At 37.6% G+C, this 24265-nt stretch overlaps 1 protein-coding gene across 2 annotated transcripts in view; it reads left to right on the top strand.

Moving 5' to 3' along the window:
- The first annotated feature begins 8087 nt into the window (after positions 1 to 8087).
- The window catches only part of GFPT1 (glutamine--fructose-6-phosphate transaminase 1), a 53441-nt gene continuing 37263 nt past the window's right edge, over positions 8088 to 24265 (top strand). The window contains exons 1-4 of one of the 2 annotated variants that reach the window (XM_039852450.1): positions 8088 to 8290; positions 14409 to 14516; positions 16649 to 16756; positions 21613 to 21738. In XM_039852450.1, the coding sequence (XP_039708384.1) occupies positions 8284 to 8290; positions 14409 to 14516; positions 16649 to 16756; positions 21613 to 21738 (349 nt within the window). In that variant the 5' untranslated portion in view covers positions 8088 to 8283. The remainder of the gene's footprint in view (positions 8291 to 14408; positions 14517 to 16648; positions 16757 to 21612; positions 21739 to 24265) is intronic. The other variant, XM_039852451.1, reaches the window with a different exon arrangement.

The raw sequence follows: 24265 nt of genomic DNA, 5'->3' as shown, positions 1-24265 counted from the left end.
GTTTAAAAATCGTATCTGGAAAAAAAAAAATTGTATCTGGCTAGTATCCCCCAATGTAGTAGCATACAACTTTTCTCTAAGAGACTAAAAACAAAAAACCCTCAAAAAACATAATGCTGAAAGTTGATAAAGAACTAGATTCCAGAATATAGACAAAATTTTCGTTAATATTTAAGACAGGGCAGGGTGAATTGTGGAAAACTGCCTCAGGCTTTACCTTATGAAGCAGAAGCTTTCTGAAAAAAAGATGAGAAACTGCTTCAGTCTTTCTACTGGCTTCTCCTGACTCAGAGATCTATAATCTGTGCCATGCCAGAAATTTGGACAGTTATCTTTCTACCATAGAGGTACTGCTCTTTTAGATAGCCCAGATTGCAAATTATCTTCTCTCATTTTTCTATAGTAATTCAAAGACAACAGTTCACAGACAGTATCAGGAAGGGAAAGAAGGGTATATTGCATCTCTGAAATTCTGGTCCCCCGAAGTATGGAGATTAAGATAGGGATGGAAACAGGAAGATCCAGCAGTTGTGAATGCTCAGAATTGAAGTTTTAATTTTCCCTTTGGTTTACAGAATCAGATAGTGGGGTTGGAGAATTTGTTTCCGATGAATTCAGCTTAGACTCTGGGAACTGCTTTGTAAGCTAGGCACATTAACCTGCTCTTTAGATGAAGCTACAGGAAATTGAGATTGTGGAGGAGATGCAGTTAATGACAAGTCTTGGGTCTAGTCATGAAATCAAATTGGCTGCGGTGATGGTGAATTAGATTATTGGAAGAGAGGAAATCATGTAACTGAGAGGCCAAAGCATTGGAAAGACTTTCTACAAAAGGAATCAACCATGGATAAGAAGAAAAGGTGGGGAAGAACATTTTAGGCACACAGAGCAGCATAAACAATCTGGAAGCTGCGAATTGTATTGGGGAATTATAAGAAGCTAAGAATGACTTGAGCGTAAAGTCGAAGTGCTTGGTAGGAAATAGTGCAAAAGTAGGGTATGGTCAGTATGGAGAGTGCTGGAGAAACTCAGTTGCCTACTCAGCATACACCCCCTGCTTCTTACTGAGAGAGGTCCTCTCAATATTGTTTGGTTGTGTTGTGCCCAAGGAAGGTAGATCCTACCTGAGTCCCAGGGAATAAATAAAAACTAGTCTAAACCAATCACTTTAATTCTTTTTTTCTCTTTGCCAGTCATTAGTCTAGGTGTGGACATATGACCCAGTTCTGGCCAGTGAGTTGTAAGAGAAAGTCTATGGGTGAGTTCTGGAAAGATTTCCTTCCCTGACTGAGAGTTAATCTACCTGAATAAGGCTCTTTGTATCCATTCCTTTTCTTCTGCTTGATACACCGTAGTACGAAGACTTGATGTGTAAGGCTAGGACAGTCAATTTGTAATCCTGAAAAGCCAGTTCACTGAGAATGGCAAAGAGGAAGGGAAAAAAGGGTCTGGATCCTTGGGGACATTACTGACCTTTGAGCCAGCCCTGGAACCACCCATTTTTCAGAGTATCATGTGAGATAAAAGTTTTCTTTGTTATGTCAGCTGTTCTGTTGTCAGGTATTCTGTCACTTGAAGCTGACTGCCTTCTAACAAAGAGCCTTGAGGACTCAGTAAATAATCTTACTGGTTTTTATTTGTGGCGGACAGTGCCAAATGTCAATCTTAAAATGAAAACTAACTTTTAAATTAATTGAGCTTTTTTTTCAATCAAAGATTAATTTAGAAAGTGTAGTTTAATCAGGTAATTTTTTTAAATTTTTGAATGTTTAAATTATACTTAATTTTCTTCTATAAAGTCCCAAGGAAAGAAAGTAATCATTCACTATTAGTTGTGTTTAGCTAAAACATAAATAAAAATTAACCTTTTTAAAATATATAAAATCTTTTTACATGAAGTATTCTTAAAAACACTTTATAAATATGAGACATTTCAATAAGTATTTAAAACTAAGATTATTGACCAAGAATAAGCCAAGCACTTGGAGGATTTTTTACTCCCTAAATAGGATGAAACTCTATACAGAATAAGGAGCAAAATACATAAAAATAGCAAACTTTCGTTGAGCATTCACTGTGACAAACACTATACTAAGCACCTTACATTTATGAAGTCATAATCCTATGAGGCACAAAGAAGAGAAGTACATATTCCATTGCCATACAACTTAAGTGGGAAAGCCTGGAACATGAACCCTGGCATTCTGGCTGCAGAGCCTATACACATCACTGCTGTACTATTTGCCCTAAGGGAATTGGACCTACATACCCATCCTGAGTAAACCTACCCGAGGGAAGAGAGAAGCATTCCTTGTTTTCAGAGGTACTGCTTTCAGTGGGCAAAAGTCTTTTCCACCTTTTACTTGCTCCAGACCATAATGGGTTGAAGCAGTGCATGTGTGTCCACTTTTTTATGCAGGAATATGAAGCTAGCTGCTCTCCAGTCCACTGGGAATTGATATCCCTTTGGGAAACCCCAAACTTAAACTCCTTATACTTATCTATGATAACTACAAGGCACCTGTGGGCTATGCAGAATTGACTTATATCTCTTGAAAGAAAATCTAGAAAATATTTTTCCTGTTGCCTTACATTTCTAGTGATCTTAAAGCTGTGGGCAGCTCTGAATGGTCCACCTCTATTCTGGTTTTGATCACATCCTACAGGAACAAAATACTAGATAGAACCAGGTAATCTTGTGGTTTCCTATTTATCGGCAATTTCTTGGCACTAGAATGAGGTTCTAGCAGTGCTAGAAAACTGCCCCAAGTTTTGCCTACTGGGAAAATTTGAAGCCATCCTAGAGAGGAGTATTGGGTGGGGCGTGTGTATTAATTCAGTTGGAATCAGTATCCTTTGTTCTCAAGCCTGAGGTTTGCTGGTGAGGCAATCAAGATTGTGTTCACCTGAGGTAGTAGACATCTTTTATTTGTGTTTTCTTAGTGTTTTCTCTTTTTTTTTTTTTTTTAAGCAACACCTTCCCCTTTCCTTTGAAGAACTACTACCTCTTACTCTGTGATTCTGGTGGAGCTGTCCAGTTGCAGTGAGTGTCCTGCTCTCTTTGCCACAGGAGTGGGCATATGGCTCACACTGGTCTGATCAGAATCCTTGCCGAAAATATAAACCATGAGGATGGAGGAGTAGCTTCTCTCCTCTTGGACTGTGAGCTGTAAAGATATGATCCCAGAACTGTTTGAGGTCAGAGAGAGGGAGAATCCAAAAGAGTTCTGACAGCATTGTTTGTGTCCCTGGATATACATGTGCCCAAAACTGTTTGTATACCTGTCCTTTACAATTGTGTTAGCCAATAAAGCCTCTGCTTCAGCTAGTTTGAGTGGATTTCTATTATTTGTCATCGAAAGCTTTATCCTATAGAAATTTAAAACATACGTTTATTCAACACTGAGGAAATCAATAAAATCATTAGGTGGATGTATTAGGGTTCTTTAGAGAAACAGAACTAATAGGATATATACATATATAATATATAAAATAAGATATATATATATATATATATATATATATATATATAACAGATGAGAGAGATTGAGATTTATTTAAAGGAATTGATTCATGCAATCATGGATGCTGACAAGTCCAAAATGTGCAGGGTGGGCTATCAAGTGGCAGACATAGGGAAGAGCTGATATAGTTCAAATTCAGTTCTGCTGGTGAATTCCTTCTTGCTCTGGGGAAGTCAGTCTTTTGTTCTAGTCAGGCCTTCAATTGATTTTATTAGGCCTACCCACATTATGGCAGCAATGTGCTTTACTCAAAGTCCACCGATTTAAATGCTAATCTCATCCAAAAGCACCCTCCCAGACACATCCAGAATAATGTCTTACCAGGTATCTGGGCACTGTAGCTGAGCCAAGTTGGCACATAAAATTAACCATTACAGTGGGTAAAGTTTGCTTTTATCACCAACTTATTTCTGGTTCCTTCCATATCTTGGCCTCCTCTCTATTACCATACTCAGTTCCACATGCCTTTTATATTGTCCCTTTTTTGCCCAGTGTCATCAGCCAAGGTAATCCGTCTAGGTCAGCCTTCTTATTTCAAAATTATCTTTAGCCCCATCAAAATTTATATTTCCTCAGTGACCTTTTCACACTCGGTAGCAAAATAAAAAATAATCCTATATTTAGGTATGTGATAGGCAAGGAGTGGAGGTAATTTGGGAAAAGGGAATTTTTCTGGTCCCCTTATAATCACATTTTGTGAATGACTAGTCCTCTATAGTCTAGCCCTATTTAACATCTGGTTACCTTTTTAACGCTTCCTTTCAAAAAAGGATAAGTGCAAATATGCAGAAGTTTGAGATGGTATTCTTTTTTTAGGGAACTGGCAGTAGTATAGCTAGGCCATAAGATTCTTGAATAGAGTGGTAGGAGATGATGCTGATAAAACTGGCAGGAATGAGATCCTGAATAATTATGTGTGTGTGCATAGGAGTCAACTTAATTCTACACGTGAAGGGTAACTACTGAATTGGAAACAGGAAGAAACAGGATCGGATTTGTGTTTTTGAAAGATCACTCTGGTGTGAAGGTGTGTAGGATGAATTGTGGATAGTGGTGAAACCAAAGGGGTTCACTTAAGGGGTCTTTCTGAGACCCTTGCCTGGTATCTTTTGTTGTGTTCATTTCTTCCTTCTCATAGGCTTTAATGGCTGAACTTTTCTTTTTTTTTTGATATGTCCTACCATCTTTTCTCACTGGAGTACATTTCTCCACAAAACTCCCTAAAACGTAAAACACATGAGCCCCTGCTCTTCATATTCTAATTATTCAAAAAGAATTAAAAATTGAGATATAGTTGACATATTACATCAGTTTTAGGGGTATAAGATGATTCAATATGTGTTTATATTGCAAAATGATCACCACAATAAGTTTATTTAACATCTATCACCTCGCATAGTTACAGTTTTCTTTCTTGTGATGAGAATTTATTTTAAAGATCTACTCTCAGCAACTTTCAAATATACAATGCAGTATTAACTATAGTCACCGTGCTGTATATTACATCCTCAAGACTTATTTATAACTGGAAGTTTATACACAGGCCTTTTTAATTTTAGTAATTTTATTGCTATATATTGTTGGAATTCAGGTAAGGGATAAAAATCACAAATGTGGGGACGTTTAAAGACCTTATAAAGCTATTTCAATTATGGTTCATCATTTCTTGAAACATGGCAACTGGAAGCCCTGCTGGCCTTTAGCCCATCAGGCTGCATGACAAGAAGGAGGCTGAGAGCCATTTAATTTGACAGGACTAATCTATGAACAAGGAAATGGACTTGCATAAAGAGATGATGAGTGACACCCCTTTATCATCATTACTTTTTTTTTCAGTTCAGTTAGTTCAGAACTTTTGATCAGTTGAGAAAATTTTTTCCATTTCCTTAGGTGTTTGAATTAGACCCAGATGTCCCCTTTCCTTCATAGATCATTTATTTATTTATTTTTTCTCTTCTGGCCTTTATTCCCAAAGATCCAGCTGTGGCAAAGCTCTGTGTAGATGGAGGTCAGGCAAACAAAGTTCTTCCATATTAGTATTCAGGTTCTTTGTTGTGATCAGTTGGTGAGGTTATTCAAGGTTAGGCTGATATGGAGGAGAGACAGTTCTAGACATGACTGCTGCCTGTCTCACAAGCTAGACCCAGATCAGAACGGAGGTTGCTTTCTGTAAACTCCCCTTACAGACTGTCTGATTGTAATTGAAGTTCTTTCTGACACATACACACCATTGCCTCCTGCTGTGTTTTGGTTCCCGGAACAGGTGGCTGTCTTGACCTGGTCAAGCATGTGAAGTAATTTCCATACCTGGTAGCATTCACATACTAGTACTATAACTATTCCGCCCTTTTCCCATATAATTCTTTGGCTCCTGCCAAGTGGCGCAGGGATCCTTTTCATCTTGCAGCCACTCATGGTATGCCTTGTAAGTTTCCCTTTACAAGTTCTATTAATTGCCAGACTGGAGTGGCCAGCCTCTTCCATCTTTCCCTGCCCTCTGCTTGTGGAGTTAGACTTTCAGCCTTGGGGCTTTTCCCTTGGTCTGTCTATACTAACAGTTGGAAAAAATTAGCCTTCAAAGTTTCTTCCTCTCAACTAGTGTATAAGCATCTTCCAAAACAGCTGTAGCATGGAGATGGACAAGACAAATTGATAGTTATGATGGAGTAACAAGCAGAAGAGAAAAGCAGGGGGTATAATAGATTATTATAGTTTGAGCATGAGAATTTTGATGGTACTGCTGGCATTTTCTTTGAAGCATTGACAGGTTTTCTGGCAGTGCATAAAGGTGTTGCTCAAACATTGGAATCATACCTTGACTCCTTGGCAATATCACTGAGGTCTTACCAGAACCTCTTCGATGAGGGTTCTGAGGTTAAGATGTACATTCACAGAGCCTTTGCCTCTTGAATTAAGAAATGTGTTGTATATTATCAAACAGCTCACTGTTTTTTAACTTTGCTCTAGGTGATTTAGGAACCTGATTAAGGACCTGAAATATTAAGGGGCTTTCACGTTAGAAATACTTAGATTAGTTAAATGTGACATTTTCTGGCCTTTCTTTGTGACCAGTGATAAAAAGGCATTTTTTTTCCCTCTAAGAAAAAGCCTTTTGCTCACTTGTTCATATAACCAGCCAGAGAAAATCAATTCTGCTAAGGACATTTGCCTTTTTTTCAATTACTCAAAAGCATTTTTGATCCCTTACTTTGTATTAGGTTTTTATTAGGTGTTGGGTATGCAAAGACTTGTTCTACCCTCAAGAAACTTAGTCTAGTAGGGAAATATACAAAAAATAATAAAGTTACAAAGCATATTGCTTTAAAGGGGCAGCTCGAAGAATGAGAGGTTAATCCATGTCCTTAAACCTGTCTAGGGGAGAGAGAAAAAGTTTTCCCTGAGAAGTAGCATTTAAGTAGAGATGGGCTGGGAAGTCCATGAAGAGTAACCAAGGTGTGCAAAAGATTTGAGAATGTTGGCCCAGTTGAGAAACTACCTATCCAGCATTGTTGGAGTGTAAAAGGGCTGGAAGTTGGAGTAGGAAGAGAACAGTAGTGTGAGGTAAGATTAGACATCTGGGGTCAGATGTCATTCCTATGTTCTGTGTGCCATACAAGTTTTTATTTGATTCTATTCTAGAGTCATTAATGGTTATGATAACCATCTACATTTGACTAAAGACACCATTTAAATCTTCCTAAGCAAATGCCCAGGTAATAAATTCTCAGAAACATCATCTCTCTTTGATTAAGTTTCTCTTGGCAGGAATGGTATATTAATTCATAGAATTAATCAATCGTTTGTGAGTCAAACTTAAGGCTGTCAAATCTAGGTAATTCCTACAGTCCTCTCGGGTGGGCCAACAGATGTCTTCCCACTCCGCCCCCCCCCCGCGCCCCTCTACAAAAAACTGGGGGTTACAGATGCAGTGGGTGGGGGTGGGGACGGGGTGCGGAGGGCTTTCCAAAGCTAAGCATATCACATAGAGCCTAAATCGGAAACTGAATTGTCAGTCACCAGAAAGACTAGCCGAACCTCCATGGCTCTTTGCAATCAAGAATTTTGGTATCTCTCTCCCCTCATCTCAATCAATTCTTTGCAAGTTTTCTTAGCCTATGTCTCTTTCCCACCTTCACTTGTTTGTCCCTCAAGATCCCCTAGTCAGGCTTTCTGCTTTCCTCCTCCTCTTTCTCGGCTTCGTGGGGTGCTGGAGCGTGGGGCCTTGGACTGCACCGGGCGCGTGCCCCAACGCTGTTTGCTTTGCTAACAAATTCCATCCTGCTCTGATCTTTCCGTCCTTCCCGGGCAGCCACCAAGTTTCTTCCTCCCCAGCAGCGATGTCCCTCCCGCTGCTCACCCGGGGATCGGGCGGCTCCAGGAACCCAAAGCGGATGCAACCGCGAGCCGCTGCCACGTCTTAGCCTCCAGCAGGTCAGCGCCTGCGTGGGCTCGGGGGCGGGTGGGCGGGGCGGTGCAGGGAGGCGGGATCTGCGCGTGAGCGGCGCGGACGAGGCCCAATGGGACCTGCTGACAGCGGCGGCGGCGACGCGGTGCGCGCCGAGGGGCGGGGCCAGGAGGCCGTTGCTGGTGAGCCCGGGAGGCCGTGAAGGCAGTCCTTATCTCGGCTGTCGCATCCCAGAGGGACTCGTGTTGGCGTCCCCCCTGGCTTCCACGCCCGCCGATTGCCGGACAGGCTCGTGTGCGCTCCTAACCTTGCCAGCCGCTCGCCACTCGCTTTGCGGACCGCGCCTCCTACATCATGTGCGGTAAGGTGCCGTAGGCGGGGGGCGTGTTGCTCGTTGGTGCTGGGGTGCGGTGCGGGAGCTGCTGAGGCCTGAGGCGCCAGTGGGATCGGGAGTGTGGAGGGTGCGAAGTCTGGGTGATGGGCGGAGGGTGCCCTGCGTTGGCCAGGGGTCCTGGGGACCGGGGCTGAGCTCTGCGAGCCGGAGGGCGTTGGTAGACTTAGGCGGGGATCTGGGGGAACGAAGGGGTAGGCGTTACGCGAAGAAGGGAACCAGGGGAGAAGAGAAATGATTGTATTGGAAAAGGAGAGGGTTGAGGGAATTGAGGGGTGGAGGGAGGTGTCTTCACAAGAATCCACCAGATGAGGCAACCTGTGGAACATGAGGTGAGGTCTCTTGACTTATTCTTGTATTCTAAGATTTACCTTTAAAAATATTTTAAATTGCTTTCTTTGGGTCAGGCCCATAGACAACAGAGCAATAACTAGAGATATGAGAACGGCATTACAGAAAATCTTAACCTCCTGCCCCTCCCCTTTTTACAGAAACTATTACTGATCATTAACTTGGTGAATGAACTTAGACCGGATCCTCTGGTGGAAGAGGCCCAGAAGTGACCTTGGCGATAGATCATACATCATTTATACATCCATTTAAAACACTTATCTATGAATAATAGTTTGCGTTTAACATATGTTTTACCTAGAACAGTTAAAACATAAAGTTAGGCCCTTTTATTTCATGTTTTGAGACTTAGTTGTTTTAATATTACCTAAAAGTGTTAGCTAAAAGAGATTGCCAGAATTATATCTGGAATGATTGATATGCACTAAAATTGGTATTAACTTGGCCATTGTCAGTTACTTTTCTTATTGAAATTTACAACTGACCTTACTCCTGGAAGAAAAAATACCCTCATTTTTAAGGGATATATAACTTTAATAGAATTGAAATTATCTGGGAAACTTATTCTTTTACGCTTTTTGCAAGAACTGATCAGGAGGTGGCTTGTTCTCATGAATGTATATTTTTCCTGTATTTAACTTTATGTTAATTTCAGCTTCTGAATAGGAGCAGGTTAAAATTTAGAGTAGATTAAAAAAAACAACAACAAAAAGAATAAACACCTACAAATAGCTTGCTGAAATTATTAGAGTGTAGCTGACTTTAGAATCAGATATACTTTTGCCATGTCTAGTTAGTAGAGTGTACAAAAAACACATAATTTAGTTTGGAGCTGTGGAGTAGTGAATTTGCAAACTGGTTAATCCCCAGTTTGCTTCATTCGGTAATTAACTGTTCCTGAATGATGAGGTGTGTGCCTAGGTTAGTACCTGGCTTTCTAATTGCAGGTCATTTCTTCATCTTGTTCCTGGAAAAAGGAAGACAAAGTACTATAAAAAAAAATCTGATCTGGTTTAGAAAAGGTGCAGAGGTAGAGTGAGGCTTTTAGGGTGGAGACTAGGTGTTGAAAGTTTTCATTTAGCCAACATCCCCATCCTACAGTTTTATTGCTGAGGAAACAAGTTATAAACAATAAAGAAAGAACTAGTATTTGAGGCAATTCTGAGGTCCTGCTTTTAACCCAGACCAGAATTTTGCATTATTCCAGGAATAAGGTCCAGAATTTATTTCCTCTCTGATGGGAATTCTGAAGGTTGACTGTCTTTATTTTCCTCTCACATCTTAATGCAATAAAATTTCTAGACAGAGAAATTGAATAGGAAATGAGATTAGATGGAAAATTTAGAAATTTACTTTCTGATTACCTGCTTCCTATTCAATAGATTTTTCTAAAAGATTATTTTGTTTTAACATTGCAAAATGTTAAAGCAGAAGAATGAGGGCTAACTATTCTGTGAGATTCTTTTTTCAGTCTGATATACTGATAAAATTGTTGTAATGTTTACCAGGTTGAATTGGGATGTTAATAAGTGTTAATAAGACAAAAAAAGATTCTATAATCAAGTAAATTTGGGGAGCAACAGATTAAACAATGTCTAACTGGCTTTTTTAACCTTTAATTTGCTAATAAGTGTCGTGAATCTCCCAGAGACAAATAGGGTGTCTACTTTCCAAATTTATTTTATCTTCCTCTGATCCTTGGTTCTTTGGAATACACTTGGTTTTACCTTTGGCTTTGGTTAGAGTGTAAATGAGGTTATATTTAAAAGCAGTTAGGTAGCTGTAATTTAAAAGTATCCTGAAATCCTTAAAAAGTTTTTTTGTAATTACACAGTCTAATGGTTTTGGAGGTAATCGAGGGATATATTGAGACTTGCTTCTAGGTATCATAAAACCAGCACTATTAACATATCCTTAGAAACAATATTGGATATAAAGTAGTTGTGAAAGAAAATAATTAATCGTTTAATAAACATTTCTTCATTTGTGTTCCCTGGAAAGGGAGAAGTTAATAGGTGCAGCTAATGAGCAGTAGAAGGTGGGAAAGAGTTTTATAATACATAAGTTTGGGAAATTCTGCTTTTGGAGATTTGCAGTTAGCAAGATTAAAGGTTCTAGGAAGAACTACCAATGAACCTATTAACTTTGTTTAACTCAATATTTCTTAAACCTTTTCTTATGGAACCTTTCTTTCACCTCATCCTTATATAGCATCCTGCAAATAGTGTTTTCTTTCTGTGGTTTGGGAATTTTTGACTGTACATTTCAGGGACCTAGAAACTTTGAAGATATTCGAAGTGATGGCTTTTGATGTTAACAAAAAGTTCTGTATTTACAAAGGTGAGGAATCACTTATGTTAGTACACACTGACCCAGGGAAAGGCCCCAAGACTGAAAATCTACCTCTGTGAGTAGAGGAAGGAGAAAAACCAAAGAAGGAGGCTGGCCACTCCAGTCTGGTAATTAATAGGATTACATATGAGTCTTATCTTGGGTGGCTCCAAGCTGGAATGGATTCTTGGGCCACTTGGCAGGTGCCAGAAGGTAGAAGTCGGGGAATATTCACAGATATTAGTACATGAATGCTATCAGGTACAGAAATTACACTGACCAGATCCGGACAACAACCTGTTCCAGAACCAGTACATAGCCAGAGGCAAGGCAGGGTGCTGATTTATGTCAGAATGAACTTGAATTACAATTAGATAGTCTGTAAGGGGGTAGATTTTATTAGAAGATGAAATATTGAGATAACATTTTCTACAGTCCTTAAAACAAAGTAAAAATTCTGTAGAATGACACAGTGAGGAATTTCAATTGTTTGTTTTTTAATTGTTTAAAATATTTTTCTTATTTACAAAATTCTGGTTCAGGTGTCAAAAGCAACCTCCATTCTGGCCCAAGTCCAGCTTGTGGGACAGACAGAGTCAGGTCATGGAACAGTCTTTTCTCCATAACTTATCAACAGTTATGAATAGGGGAGGCTGGCTCAGGGAGTAGTTATGTAGAATATTTTTATCTATTTTGAGCTTTTAAAGAAAAGTTTAACGACTATGAAGAGTATTTTACTATTGAGATGAAGATGAAGACTTTATTTCTCTAAAGTGAAAATCTACCAAAAATGAGAAGGAAGCTGGGAAGAAGTAAGTGGGGATTTGAGAGTAGTCTAGAGTCTAAATTTTAGAATAATATCTGGTGGAAAGTTGGAAGGTTAGGTAAACTGTGAAGTAACAGGATTGGTCAGCAGTTGAGAGGGCCATTATGAAAGTGGACCTGAAATGTGTAGATGGTCTTAAAATGGATGGACCTCACTGTAAGGGTGTTCTGGGATGAAGGAGTAAGAGCTGACTTGGGAGGATGATGAAAAATTGTGGTCTCATGTGATTAATCAGAGGGAAGTAGGAGAGATGGCGTGTTTGAAGGTTTGTGAGCAGGAAGTGCATCACCAGGACAGATAATGACGTAGGTAGACTGTGAAGCAATATATAATTACAAATGTCAGGGTTTAAACAGTGCTTTGAGTTCCAGATTGTTAAATGTGCAAGAAAGGTGTTATAGAGCTCCTTCCAGTGGCAGAATCTGTTTAAAAGAAAGGGGACAATTGAACCAGCATTTTGTAAATAGGAAAAATGTTTTAAAAAATTAAAAAATATAAATAATTGAAATTCCTCATGTATCACTCCATATAATTTTTACTTTGTGTTTTTAGGAATGTAGAAAATATTATCTCAGTATTTCATCTTCTAATGGAATCTACTTATAGAACGGGCCTTCATAATTTTAGCAGTATTGATTGTGTTTTATGACAGATATTTAGTTGATGTGTATCACTTTAATTGCAGCATTGTTTGTTATTACAAAGAAGAAGAAAAACCTCAATTAATAGGGAAATAGGTAAAATACGACTATTATGGACTATATTATGGACTAAATACGACTATATGCAGCCATTAAGTAGACTAATGTAGATGTGTTGTACTGTCATAGAGCAATCTCAATATCTTAAGAGAAAAAAGTGCAGAATGATATATATAATGTCATCAAATTTATGTGTTAAAGAAAAAAGCCCTCTGAAGCCATAACATCTAGGTTTATTTATGTAGAAAAATTCACAACTTAAAGATTGAGACAATGTGTGTGGGAATAATGGTGGTTATCTTCCCTGTGTGGAGGTAGAAAGAGATTTTTACAATTCATTCCGTAGTAATTTGAATATTTGATGATGATGATGAATTAATTTGTTAACTTGTGTTATAAGAAAAAATTTTTGAAACTTAAGTGCCATTGTAGATGGGTTTTGATTCAGAAAGTATAATATTTAGATAATGAACTTAAACACTTAACGCTGATACATTTCAGTGTCTAGGGTCTGAAAATACTAAGTTGTCAAGTGAAAAAATATAAGTAAAATTTTTTGGACATTAATTCAACCAGGCATAGGAACTTTAATAATTCGATTAGTCAGCTAAGTTGCATTCAATTTTCATTTTAATAAGGTTTAATAGTCTTTACTTATAGCTAAATTGCTTTCACCCAGGTGTGTCAAGTCTATGATTCAGGTCATAACTGACTATTTTGTTAAGCAAGGTACTCTTAAGTGCTTTCATACCATTGTATTTAAGCTGCCATTTTCTGAGAATGATGCCTATAGGTACAAGCATCTGCTTCAGTTTTTCCAAGTATATTCCATTAATAAGAAAACTTACACTTTGAATGCATACGTTGATTTGGGAGTAGAACATCTCTACTCTATACCACTGCTTTGTGTGGAATGAGAGCAATTACCAAAGAGCAGTGGAGAGTTGATTTTTAGGCTTTTGTAGTTACTGTAAGCAGATCTTTTTATTGGGAGGTTTGATAAGATGGCTCAAAGACCTGGAAAGGGGATCAATCTGGTGATTTCTACTCTAATAAGCACCATTTCGAGTTATGAATGCCCTTCTTGTGAACATGCTCCGTATGCCTGGTAGGCCGGTTATTGGTTGTTATCTTTTCCAGCTATTACAGCAGGTGGACCGTCTTGGGCTGGCATATAAAATAGTCAGATTCAGTCTCTTTATCTGCCATTTTCCTGACCATACATGACTTAGGTCGATCCCCTTTTTCCTTCTCCCAGCTCTGTTACTTTGATCTTAGAAAATTTCTCTACATGTGTGACCCTTTTTTCCCTTTTAGTTCCTGCCCAGTTATATAAGAGGAAATATTGCTCCTATTGGTTCTTCCTCTACTCCTCTTTTCCTTTTTTTATTCCAATAGTGAGGATTCCTTTTTCTCTGCGTCTTTTCCAACACTTGTTATTACTTGCCCTATGATAACAGATACTCTAACGTCTTTGTTCCAATAGTGAACCAAAAATGACAGTAATGATTATTGGTAATAGTAGTATTTCTTGTCTCAAAAAAGGGGCATTTTTTGAATTGGAATTTGATATGTAGTATTTCATGTAGGATGCCACTGATTGGGAAACGAACCATATTATATGGGCCAGTTGCTTTGAAAAAAATAAACATTTATTTTGACATATTTGCTTCAATCTTTTATAAATGCGAAATCCCCTTTGGAAATGTTTCACTGCCTTTAGACAATTTGAAGTGAGGATTTATTTCTTTTTTAAAGATTGACTCTAGCTTCACATTTTTGTATATATTAGACATAATTATGTAAATGAGGACTTTGTCATAATTATGTTAATTTTTATTTAGACAGAATTTTCTATTAAATATTTGTTTATTTGCAGGTATATTTGCTTACTTAAACTACCATGTCCCTCGCACAAGACGAGAAATCTTGGAGACTCTAATCAAAGGCCTTCAGAGACTGGAGTACAGAGGATATGATTCTGCTGGTATTTCCTTTTAAAAAAATATCAATGGGCTTTGCATGATTCTTGAATGTAAACAGAAGTTTGGTTGTTTTAGGTGACTAGATTCTTTAGTAATGTCAGTTTTGTTTTGGGTAAATCTAAAATCTGAAGAATTTTTGTCTTTTTAAAAGGTTTGTTCATGTACTTTTGATAGTATTACCATTTATGTACTGTATTGCTTCTTGTAGATATCTTCTTTTGTTAAGAATGTTACTATAAAAACAAATCATCTATGGCATTTTCATGGTTGGTAGAACAAAGTTCTTAAAGGCCTTACTCTATAAATTATATATATATATTTTTTCCTTAACATTAATCTTTTTTCTTCCGAGAATATCAAGCTTTTGGCATATGAACTTGCCTAAGAATCTTCTACCTTAAATAAATGACAAAGCAAATAAAAATAACTTTCTGTCAACTTTACTTTCTATTCTAGTTCCTTCCTTTAACTGTATTGGGGGTCCCCGCAACCACCCTAAGATTTGATGACTTCCTAAAGGATTTAATATATAGTTGTACTCATGACTACGATTTTTTACAACAGAAGAATACAAAGCAAAATCAGGAGATGGAAGAGGCACATAGGGTGAAGTCTGGAGGAGATGGGGCACAAGCTTCTAAGACTTCTCAGTGGAGTTGCACATGATGCACTTAATTCCCCCAGCAAGTTGTGACAACATGTGTGAAATGTTGTCTCTCAGGAAAGCTTATTGGTGACTCAGAGCGCAAGGTTTTCATTGGCAGATGCATGCAGACTCCCTCTGTCTAACATGTGCCAAAATTTCAGTCTCTAGAACTGTTGCACCGATGGTTTAGGTGCAGTGAGCCATTCTTAATTAGGATGGTGGGAGCCCCCCTGAAATTTAAGTTTCCAGATATCAACCAAGGACTAACTTTGCCAGCAGGTACTTCTAAGGATCGTAGTACAGGCCTCCTGTGTCAATGCTTTTCTGTACACTTAACATTGACAGTTATAATGGGCATTTATCTTCCATCACTTTTCCTTAGTTAATGGAAAATCACTTTGTCAACTCTTTTGTTCTTAAAATTCTCTTCTTCCTTAGCTTCTCTGATAACATGTCTTGTTTGCCTCCTTACATACTGATTATTTCTTTTCTCTCTGCTTTGGGGGCTCTTTTTCTTCCACCTTGTTGCTTAAATATTAACATTCTTCAAGATATTTTGCTAGGCCCACTTTTCTTACTTTGTTTCTTCTTGGGTGAGCTCTGAATTCATCCACCTCCTATCTGTTGGTGACTTAAAATCCAGATGCATTTCCCAAATTGCCGTCTTGTATTTCCAACTGCCCCCTAGAAATTTCTCCCTGGTTAAATCATGATATTATAAACTTTGCATGTTGAGAATTGACTGACTGTGCTCTGGTTTCCACCCAACTCTCCACTTTATCGTTTCCGTGTTCCTTTTATCAACGGTCAACAAGTCCTTGAGCCTTAGGAGATATCCCAGACTTTTCTCACTTTCTCATGTTACATTCAGTCATTTCTACTTCTCAGAATCACCCATATCTATCTGCATTATCACTGTTTAGTTCAGGCCCTCTTCCTTTATGCTTTGCTGTAACTGTAACTTCTGAGAGCTGGTTTCTTCCTGTTTCTCCTCCTCCAGTCTGTCCTCTACACTTTACACTATTTCCAAAGAGAATTTTTTAAGCTTTTTGCCATGTGATTTCTCTACTTGAAACTGCTTGCTGTACCTTCAGGGTAACTTTTTCAAATTCCTTAGGAACTTAAATAGAATTTCAAGAGAGTATTCCTCGACAGTCCCTCTTGATGTCACTTCTGAAGTGGGAACACATCTTCTGTGTTTCTCCACTGTACCCCAGTCGCAACCTGTAGTACTTTTATTATAACCTGAAACTACACTGTATTGTGATTATTATTTTCTTGTCTGTCTTGTCAGTAGACTTTTAGAAATTTGAGGATAGGAACTGAGTTATTTCCGTTTTTGTCGCTAGCAGCCATTATGGTTCTTGACATATAATATTGAATCGATAAATGAATGAATTAGGTGAGAAAAAATTTAATGAAAAATTTTGCCTCACAAATCTAATAGCTAGTTTTTAAATCTTGCTCTTCTACCTCTTGATGATTTAGGTGTGGGAGTTGATGGAGGCAATGACAAAGATTGGGAAGCTAATGCCTGCAAAATCCAGCTCATTAAGAAGAAAGGGAAAGTAAAAGCACTGGATGAAGAAGTTCACAGTAATGTAACTTAGTCTGACTTTTGTCCCTCCTCCCCTTCTCTTCCTTCTCCCTTCCCTACAAAATTACCTTTCTTCCATATGTGGGGGCCCATTTAGTGATTCTTAAAGTTGAAGGGAGGAAAGAAAAGTAGTTTTGTTACCATTGTTACTGACTGTACTGATTTGAAAATGTACCTGAGCTTCAAAAATGATCATATTAATTAGGGAAGGAAATTAGGTACACTGTGTCCCGAGCAAGATTAGTACCTTGAAATGTAGTAGCCATAATTCATAGAGAAGGGCCTTTCATAGGAAAAAAGGTGTTTTTAGTGCTGCCTTACTCATGTTTCTTCACTTGGTGATTGTCTTCCATTTGGACTAAAAGCCTCCTTTACATGTATAGTAAGTCTGGACATTTCACCTTTTAGTAGGTCTGTTATAATCAGGTAAGTATCATGGAGGCTAAGAGATACATGCTCCATTAAAGAGGATATACTTCTCAGTATTTAGTTTATAACATTATGGTTATACATTTTATTTTTCACAGGAAGCTTGAAAACAAAAACTTTGAAGTAGATCGACTGAAAAAAGATTTAAAAAATCCTCTGCAAAACCCAGGAAATAGCAGATTTTTTAATGTACCTGTTTAAATGGATGCCCTAATAATCATTATAGAAGGAGTGCAGGTAGAAGAGGAAAATGATGAATTTAGTCATTTTTTTTTTTCACATGAACCAAATATTTAGCTTTGTAGTACTTGTTTAACAAATTAGTACTTATTTTTGTGTGTGTTATAGGTAAGAGTAGCTAGGGGTAAAGCAGGCACCCAAACAACTGTACTTCAAAAACTATGGTATAAATATCCTATATACCAGACTGAGTATAGTAGGAACAAATTGCTGTAAGATTCAGGAAAATTCCCACAAGTTTGGGAGATGGGGGACACATAAGGAATGGCTCTTGAATATCTTTGACAATGAAGTTGAGAAGGGAGAACCTTTTGAATAGAATTGGGTAAAAATAATAGGGAAGGCAAGTTTGTTGCTGGAATGGTAGATAGTCCTTTTTATCTACATTTTTGGTAGATAAGTATGGGAGGCTAGAAAGGCAGATTTTGACCAGAATCGCCATCTTTGAATGTCAGCATTGAAACACCTCCTCCTTTCCTGCAGGAAAGTCAGGAAGTAGTGGAGAAATGGGAACTTGCAAACATTGCTGGTGAATTTTTAATTAATAAATCACTTTGAAGATTAATCTAGCAATGTCTGTGGGAGATGCCTATACCCTGTGACCAAGCCCTGCTACTCTTGGGCATATACTCGAAAGAAACTATGGACAAGGAGACATGACAAGAAGATTCATTGCAGCAAAATTTAGAAATAACCTATATGTTTACCAGTAATGGGATAGGAAAATAAGTTGTAATAATAGAGAATATGTAACTTTTGAAAGGAGTGCACCAGGTCTGGTTTTGTGTGTGGGATATGGATAATTACTGGGAACCTAATGTTGAGTGAAGAAAGAAACCTGCAGTAAGATACATAAAGTATAGGACCTTTTAAGAAACACAAAAGAATACTGTAATTTATGGACATATATTAGCATAGAAGAAGTTTGAAGGCATAGGGTGGGAGGTTTTCCATCGGCTGGAAAATCCTGTTGAGAAGGAATGGGATGGGCAGGGTGTAAAGGAGGCATTATCTGCATTTTTTACATTTTAGATCTTAAAAAAGATTTAAAGCACAAATGGTTAGATGTTAACTTTCTGTTAACTCTGGGTGTGGGTATTTGGATTTTCGAGATGTTTATTTTATTATTTCCTGCGAATGCTTTATATTTGTTAACTCATTTATTTCTCATAACCCACGAAGTAGGTAAAATTATCATCCTCATTTTGCAGCTGAGGAAATTGAAACAGAAGACTAGGTACTGTCATTAGATGGCATTGATGTTTGGGGCAAAGGCAGGGTGAAAGAAGGCTGCCGTTTTAGAGAGCGATGAAAATTAAAGATTTTTTTACATTTTGTATCTTAAAAAAGATGTAAAACATAAATGACTATATTTTGACATTTGCTATCTCTAGGTGTAGGTATTTGAGTCTTTATCATTGCCAACAAATTTAAAGTTTGAACTATTAAAAACAAGAAGAAGTACAGAAAAGGTACACAGAAGGCAAGAAACCTTGGGCACGAAGGTGGTAGGAAGATAAAAGATGCAAATAAGGAAATTATTGAGTGATTACAACTCAGAAAGGGGAAGGCACAAGTAGGAAGTTAGCCTTTACAGGAGTCAAAAGTAAAAGAAAAGCTAAGTCAGATAGTTATGAGGTGAAGGGAAAAAGCTGAGTGAAGTGGAAATTGAGGGAATATAGGTAGGATCACAGCTTAAGGAGAATAGAAAAGATGTTACGAGCTGTTGGGAAATTGAATGAAGTATCAGCTTAATGAATAAGGAACATGGGTACATGTTTCTTAAATGGCAACAGTGAAATAAATAGGTTTGGTATTTACCATGAACTTGACATGGACTCAGTTTACAGACTCTTGTTACTTTCTCCAGTGTTGTTTGTTAGCATGTGGGGGAGATGCCGCTTTAATTTAGTGAGCCTAAAAAAACTTGTCAAATGTTTTCATTGCTTTCATTAGCCTGTCAAATAGTGATAAACAGTATCTTACTTTTCTGGAGGTCATTTATTAGGTCATCTTAATTATTTAGAACACAGTTTAGTTAGGAAAGAATACATCGATGATTGTATCTACTCACCGATTGAGCCATCCAACAAAGATTTGAGTATCTGCCCTATATAGCTCTTAGTGCTTAGAGTTCAAAGATAATAAGGCAAGCTGCAGCTTTTGTAGAATTCAAATTCCAATGGAACCTCGGTTGACAATGTGTCATAAATGTAATAGTGCAGCAGAGTTTACCATTGTGGTGACTTTAATCTTAGGCTCTAGAGTCAACCAGATTTGGGTTCAAATCCTATTTCCTATATACACTGTGGCAGGCGGATTCTGTGACCTCTTTGAGCCTCAGCTTCTTTACCTGTAAAATGGAGACAGTAGTACCCACAACACAAAGTATTGTGAGAATTCAATAACAAAGTGAATATTGAGTACCTATTATATACCAGCCATTGTTCAAAACAGAGCAACATAGGCAAACCCCCTGCCTTGATGAAACTTACTGTTTAATGAGATGGCCAGATAACAAATATATAATGTTTGGTAGTAATTAGTGCTATGAAGAAAAGATATGGTAGAGGTGACATTTGAGCAGAGACCATGCGGTTGTCTGAAAGAGAGAATTCTAGGCAGAGGGAACACCAAGTGCAAAGACCTTGTGTGAGCTAGGCCTGCCTATGGCTGAAAGTCAGTGGGGCTAGAGCACCGCAGTGAGAGGGTGAGTGGCAGGAGATGAAGCTAGAGAGATGGCTGAGGGCTAGGTCATGTCGCGTCTTAAGGACAATAGATTCTACTCTGTGTGTCATGGGAAGCCATTAGAAAGTTTTGTGTAGGAGGGTGACACGATCTAACTTCTGTTTTGAAAAGATCACTTTGGTTAGTATGCAAAGACTAGATTGTACAGATGGAAGATTAGACACAGGGAAACCAGTAAGAATTCTCTTGAAGTAGTTCAGATGAGAGATGATAGTGGCTTAGGTCACAGTGGTAGGGTGGTGAGAAACATTCAGAACCTAAAGGGTGTGTTGAAGGCTTTGAGGAGTGATTGGAGAGGGGTAGAAGATCAGGTTGGAAAGGTAAATGGGGAACAGATGGTGAAGTACCTTGTATGCCAAGAAAAGGTGTTGGGGCTTTGTCTTGAGAAAATGGTTCTCTGGTTGTATGTTAGAATTTGAGGATCTTTTTGCAAATCCCTATGGCTGGGTTTAGGATGATTCATATGTGCAGGTAGGGATGCAAACCATTTCTTAAAGTAATGGAAGTCTATTCAAGGATTTTAAGCCTTATTTCTTGATTAGATTTGTGTTTTAGAATGACCTCTGATTAGCTAGTATACGAACCACAAAGACTGTGTGCTAAAGTGCATGGACTTTCCTATTCAGACTTCTGAGCAGTTTATTCTTAACTTAGACCTAATCAGCTTTGTTATCTGATAAGCTCTATTTTAGCCAAATAAATTTTATATTTAGGAAATTAGAAGGAAAGTGTTACTAGTAAATAACTAGAACTGTCTTTTTTTTTTGGAAGAGACAAGAAGAGATAGTTCATAGGGAAAAGGAATTAGGATGGCTGCTTTTCAAGATCAAAGAGCATCAGTCTCTAACCCCATATTTTCATTGTGTTGCTTTGTTCACAAGGACCTATTCATTGATTTTGGATGCTTTCCATAATTGCAGTTTATATTGTGAGATATGTTTACATTTACCAGGGGCAAAGGAAATTGTAGTCACAAGGTTATGTGGTATTGAGAAAATGAATTTATTTTTACATGTTTAATTAAAATGATACTGATTTTTTTCAGGGAAAGGATTAAATATAGATTTAAAGAGTTACATTAACTCCTTTTGTCCTTAACTCTTGACTGTGAAAATTTTCAAGCCTCTAGAAAAGTTGAAAGAATAGTACATTAAGCTCCCATGTATTTCATCTAGCTTTACCAGTTGTCACATTTAGTTTATTTCTTTGAATACATTTTTTCAGTTGTTAATGGAACCATTTGCCCTAAATATTTCAGCTGCATTAACTCTTCTAATTCTAAGTCTTTTAATTACTATTTTGCATACGTGTGATCTTTAGTTTTAATAATCGTGTATTCCAGGTGAGCAGCACTATAATAATTATATTTAAATATAGCTTATAGCACTTTCTCTACCATGTGATTTAATATTGGAATTTTTCATTTTATCTTCTTCAGAACAACAGGATATGGATTTGGATATAGAATTTGACGTACACCTTGGAATAGCTCATACCCGTTGGGCAACACATGGCGAACCCAGTCCTGTCAATAGCCATCCCCAGCGCTCTGATAAAAATAATGGTATGGACAGATTGTACATGCTTTGGAATGATTATAGAGGGCTGGTGGTAGGAGAATGGAAGCTCTTATGTTTTCATAATTTTAGTCTGGGAAATTTCAAACATATTCAGAAGTAGAGAATACGCAGTACCTGATGTATTCATCACCCATCTTCAACATTTATCAATCCACAATCAGTTATGTTCATCTCTACACCCCAGCCAGACTATTTCGGAAACCAATAGGCATCATATAGATAGATATGTCACAAATAAGTAGATATCATAGCATTCAGTTTGTAAATATTTCAGTGTGTGTCTCTAAAACATAAAGACTTAGCGGATTGATATATTTCTTAAGTTTCTTGAGAGACTTCTCCCTTTCTCTCCTTTTCCTTGCAGTTTATTCTGGTGTTTGTCCTATAGAGTTTTATACAGTTTGGATTTTGTTACTTGGATGTATCCCATAGGTCATTTAGCATGTTTCTCTGTCCCTTCTATTATAAATTGGTACGGTGTTTGCTTACATCTGGAGGTATGTAATTGTTAAACAATGAACTTCGAGGTTGAAAGTTTTTCTGAAATAGTTTATCGAGCTGTATGCTAGCTAGAAAAAGGACCGAGTCCTGGCACATACAGTCCTGGCACATACCCACCAGCAGAAGGGCTAGAAGAAGACAAACGTGTCTATTATCCTGGGATTGACGGGGCTCTTTTATACCATGAGTTTAGAGAATATGTAAGTTGTTTTGAAAGAATTTACATTAACCGTAGATAAAGGAGATGGGAATAGGTGACGTGGGGCTAGTTCTGGGATAGGTATATAGTAAGGAAGAAGTGTTTCCTGCTTTTGGATTGGTTGTGGGCAACAGTTTGGACAGTTTGTGTAAGCAGGATGAGGTGGTGTTTGATGGTTGGCTATTCTCTCTAGATAAGAACTGAAATAACTCTCCAGAAGTTGATTCCGAGTTTCAGCATACATTCAGGAATGAGAGCTGTCTTTTTTTCGTTTCTGCCTGTGCTTCTGTTTATTGATTAACTCTCCCTGTCTCTTCTTCCCAGCCTCTGGCCTAAATTTAATTTAGGACATCTCAGAATTTTTTTTCTTGTCATAATGTTGGATATTTTTCTTTTTATATTGTTAGCATTGATGATCATTGCCAAGATTAATTATTTCTTTAGTGGTTTTAAAGTGATGGTAGTCTAATACTACCATTCCTTTTTCATTTATTATCTTAAGCACTTCTATAAAGAGAAGCTTCTTCATAGCAGCTGCTCGGTTACCCTGAAGTACCGAATATATAGGAAAGACAGGATGAATGTTTGATTTTTGTTTTCCCTTTTATTTACCATTTCCCAATAATGAAGTGGTTCAGATGTTCTAAGATGAACAATGAGTTCCTTTAAAAATTATTATTTTATAAACTCCTGGATTTAAAATATTTAATTTGTTTCAAAAACAATACAGAAATAATGATCTGTATTGATGTACAAATTTTGCCACCCTTGGCCATTGGGGAGCTTATTCAGGTTGGCTCCTGAGTCCTTTTGTTGTGACCCCATTAGGCTCAATAGTCTGTTATTTTCTGATAGGCCAAAATGTTCCATGTTCACCTAATCCTGCCCCAGACCTGGAATCAATGATTTCTCTAAGAGAGCTATAGTTCCTTTTAGTGGAAATGACACTTAAAAGACTTTAAAAAAAGCTTACACCCCTAAGCTTTTTCAGTGGACAGAGCTAGGAGATGTATGTACCTCTGTGTGCACATGTGCATGTGCACATGTGCAAATTTAAAGAAAAACACAACATAATTTTACACTAACACTTCCAGTTCAAATGCAGGGCTCTAAGGTTTTTACTTAACCTCATTAACCTATGTATTTCCTTTCAATCACACCTAAAAACGTAGTTCTTAACACCAGCAACATATTTATCTGTCACATAAAACAATCATAATACCAACACTACCATGACAGTATATTTACTGTTGTTCGTTAATTTTTCTTGTTAATTTTTTTTTGTCCCTGGGGTGTATTTCTCTAGGGTTGTATAATCAAATTACTGTGTTATACAGTCACTTGGAATAATCCTTCTCTATGTGGTTGTGCTACCAGTTAGATACAGCATTATGGGAATGTGCTTTATTTTATTTTGTTTTAGGGATTGATTTTCTTTAAAAAATCAATTTTACTTAAAACTATTTAAAATATTTGCATAGTTCTGCGGTCACGCCTGTAAAAAAGGGAATGTTAAAATAAAATAGTTTCTATTTTATTTTCCTATTCCATCTCTCCCTGGAGATAACCATTTAACACATTTGTTAAGAGCCTATTCTTCTGTTTTTAAAAATTAACGAATACCTACAAAAGTAATTTGTGAGGTGTACGTGTGTGGGGTGTGTGTGTACTACTTTCGAGATAAGACTTTATAATTCAGAAGCTGCCTTTCTAGGTTCCTGTGCTTCACAGAATTGTTGAATTAGGTTAGAATGCTAACAGCCTCTCAAAACTTTTAATTCTGACCATGCCTTTATAAAAGATTCCTGAAA

The sequence above is a fragment of the Pteropus medius genome, unplaced genomic scaffold (genome assembly GCF_902729225.1).
Source record: "Pteropus medius unplaced genomic scaffold, Ma_sr-lr_union100, whole genome shotgun sequence".
Lineage (NCBI taxonomy): Eukaryota > Metazoa > Chordata > Mammalia > Chiroptera > Pteropodidae > Pteropus > Pteropus medius.
This window is presented reverse-complemented; position numbering and strand designations above follow the sequence as displayed.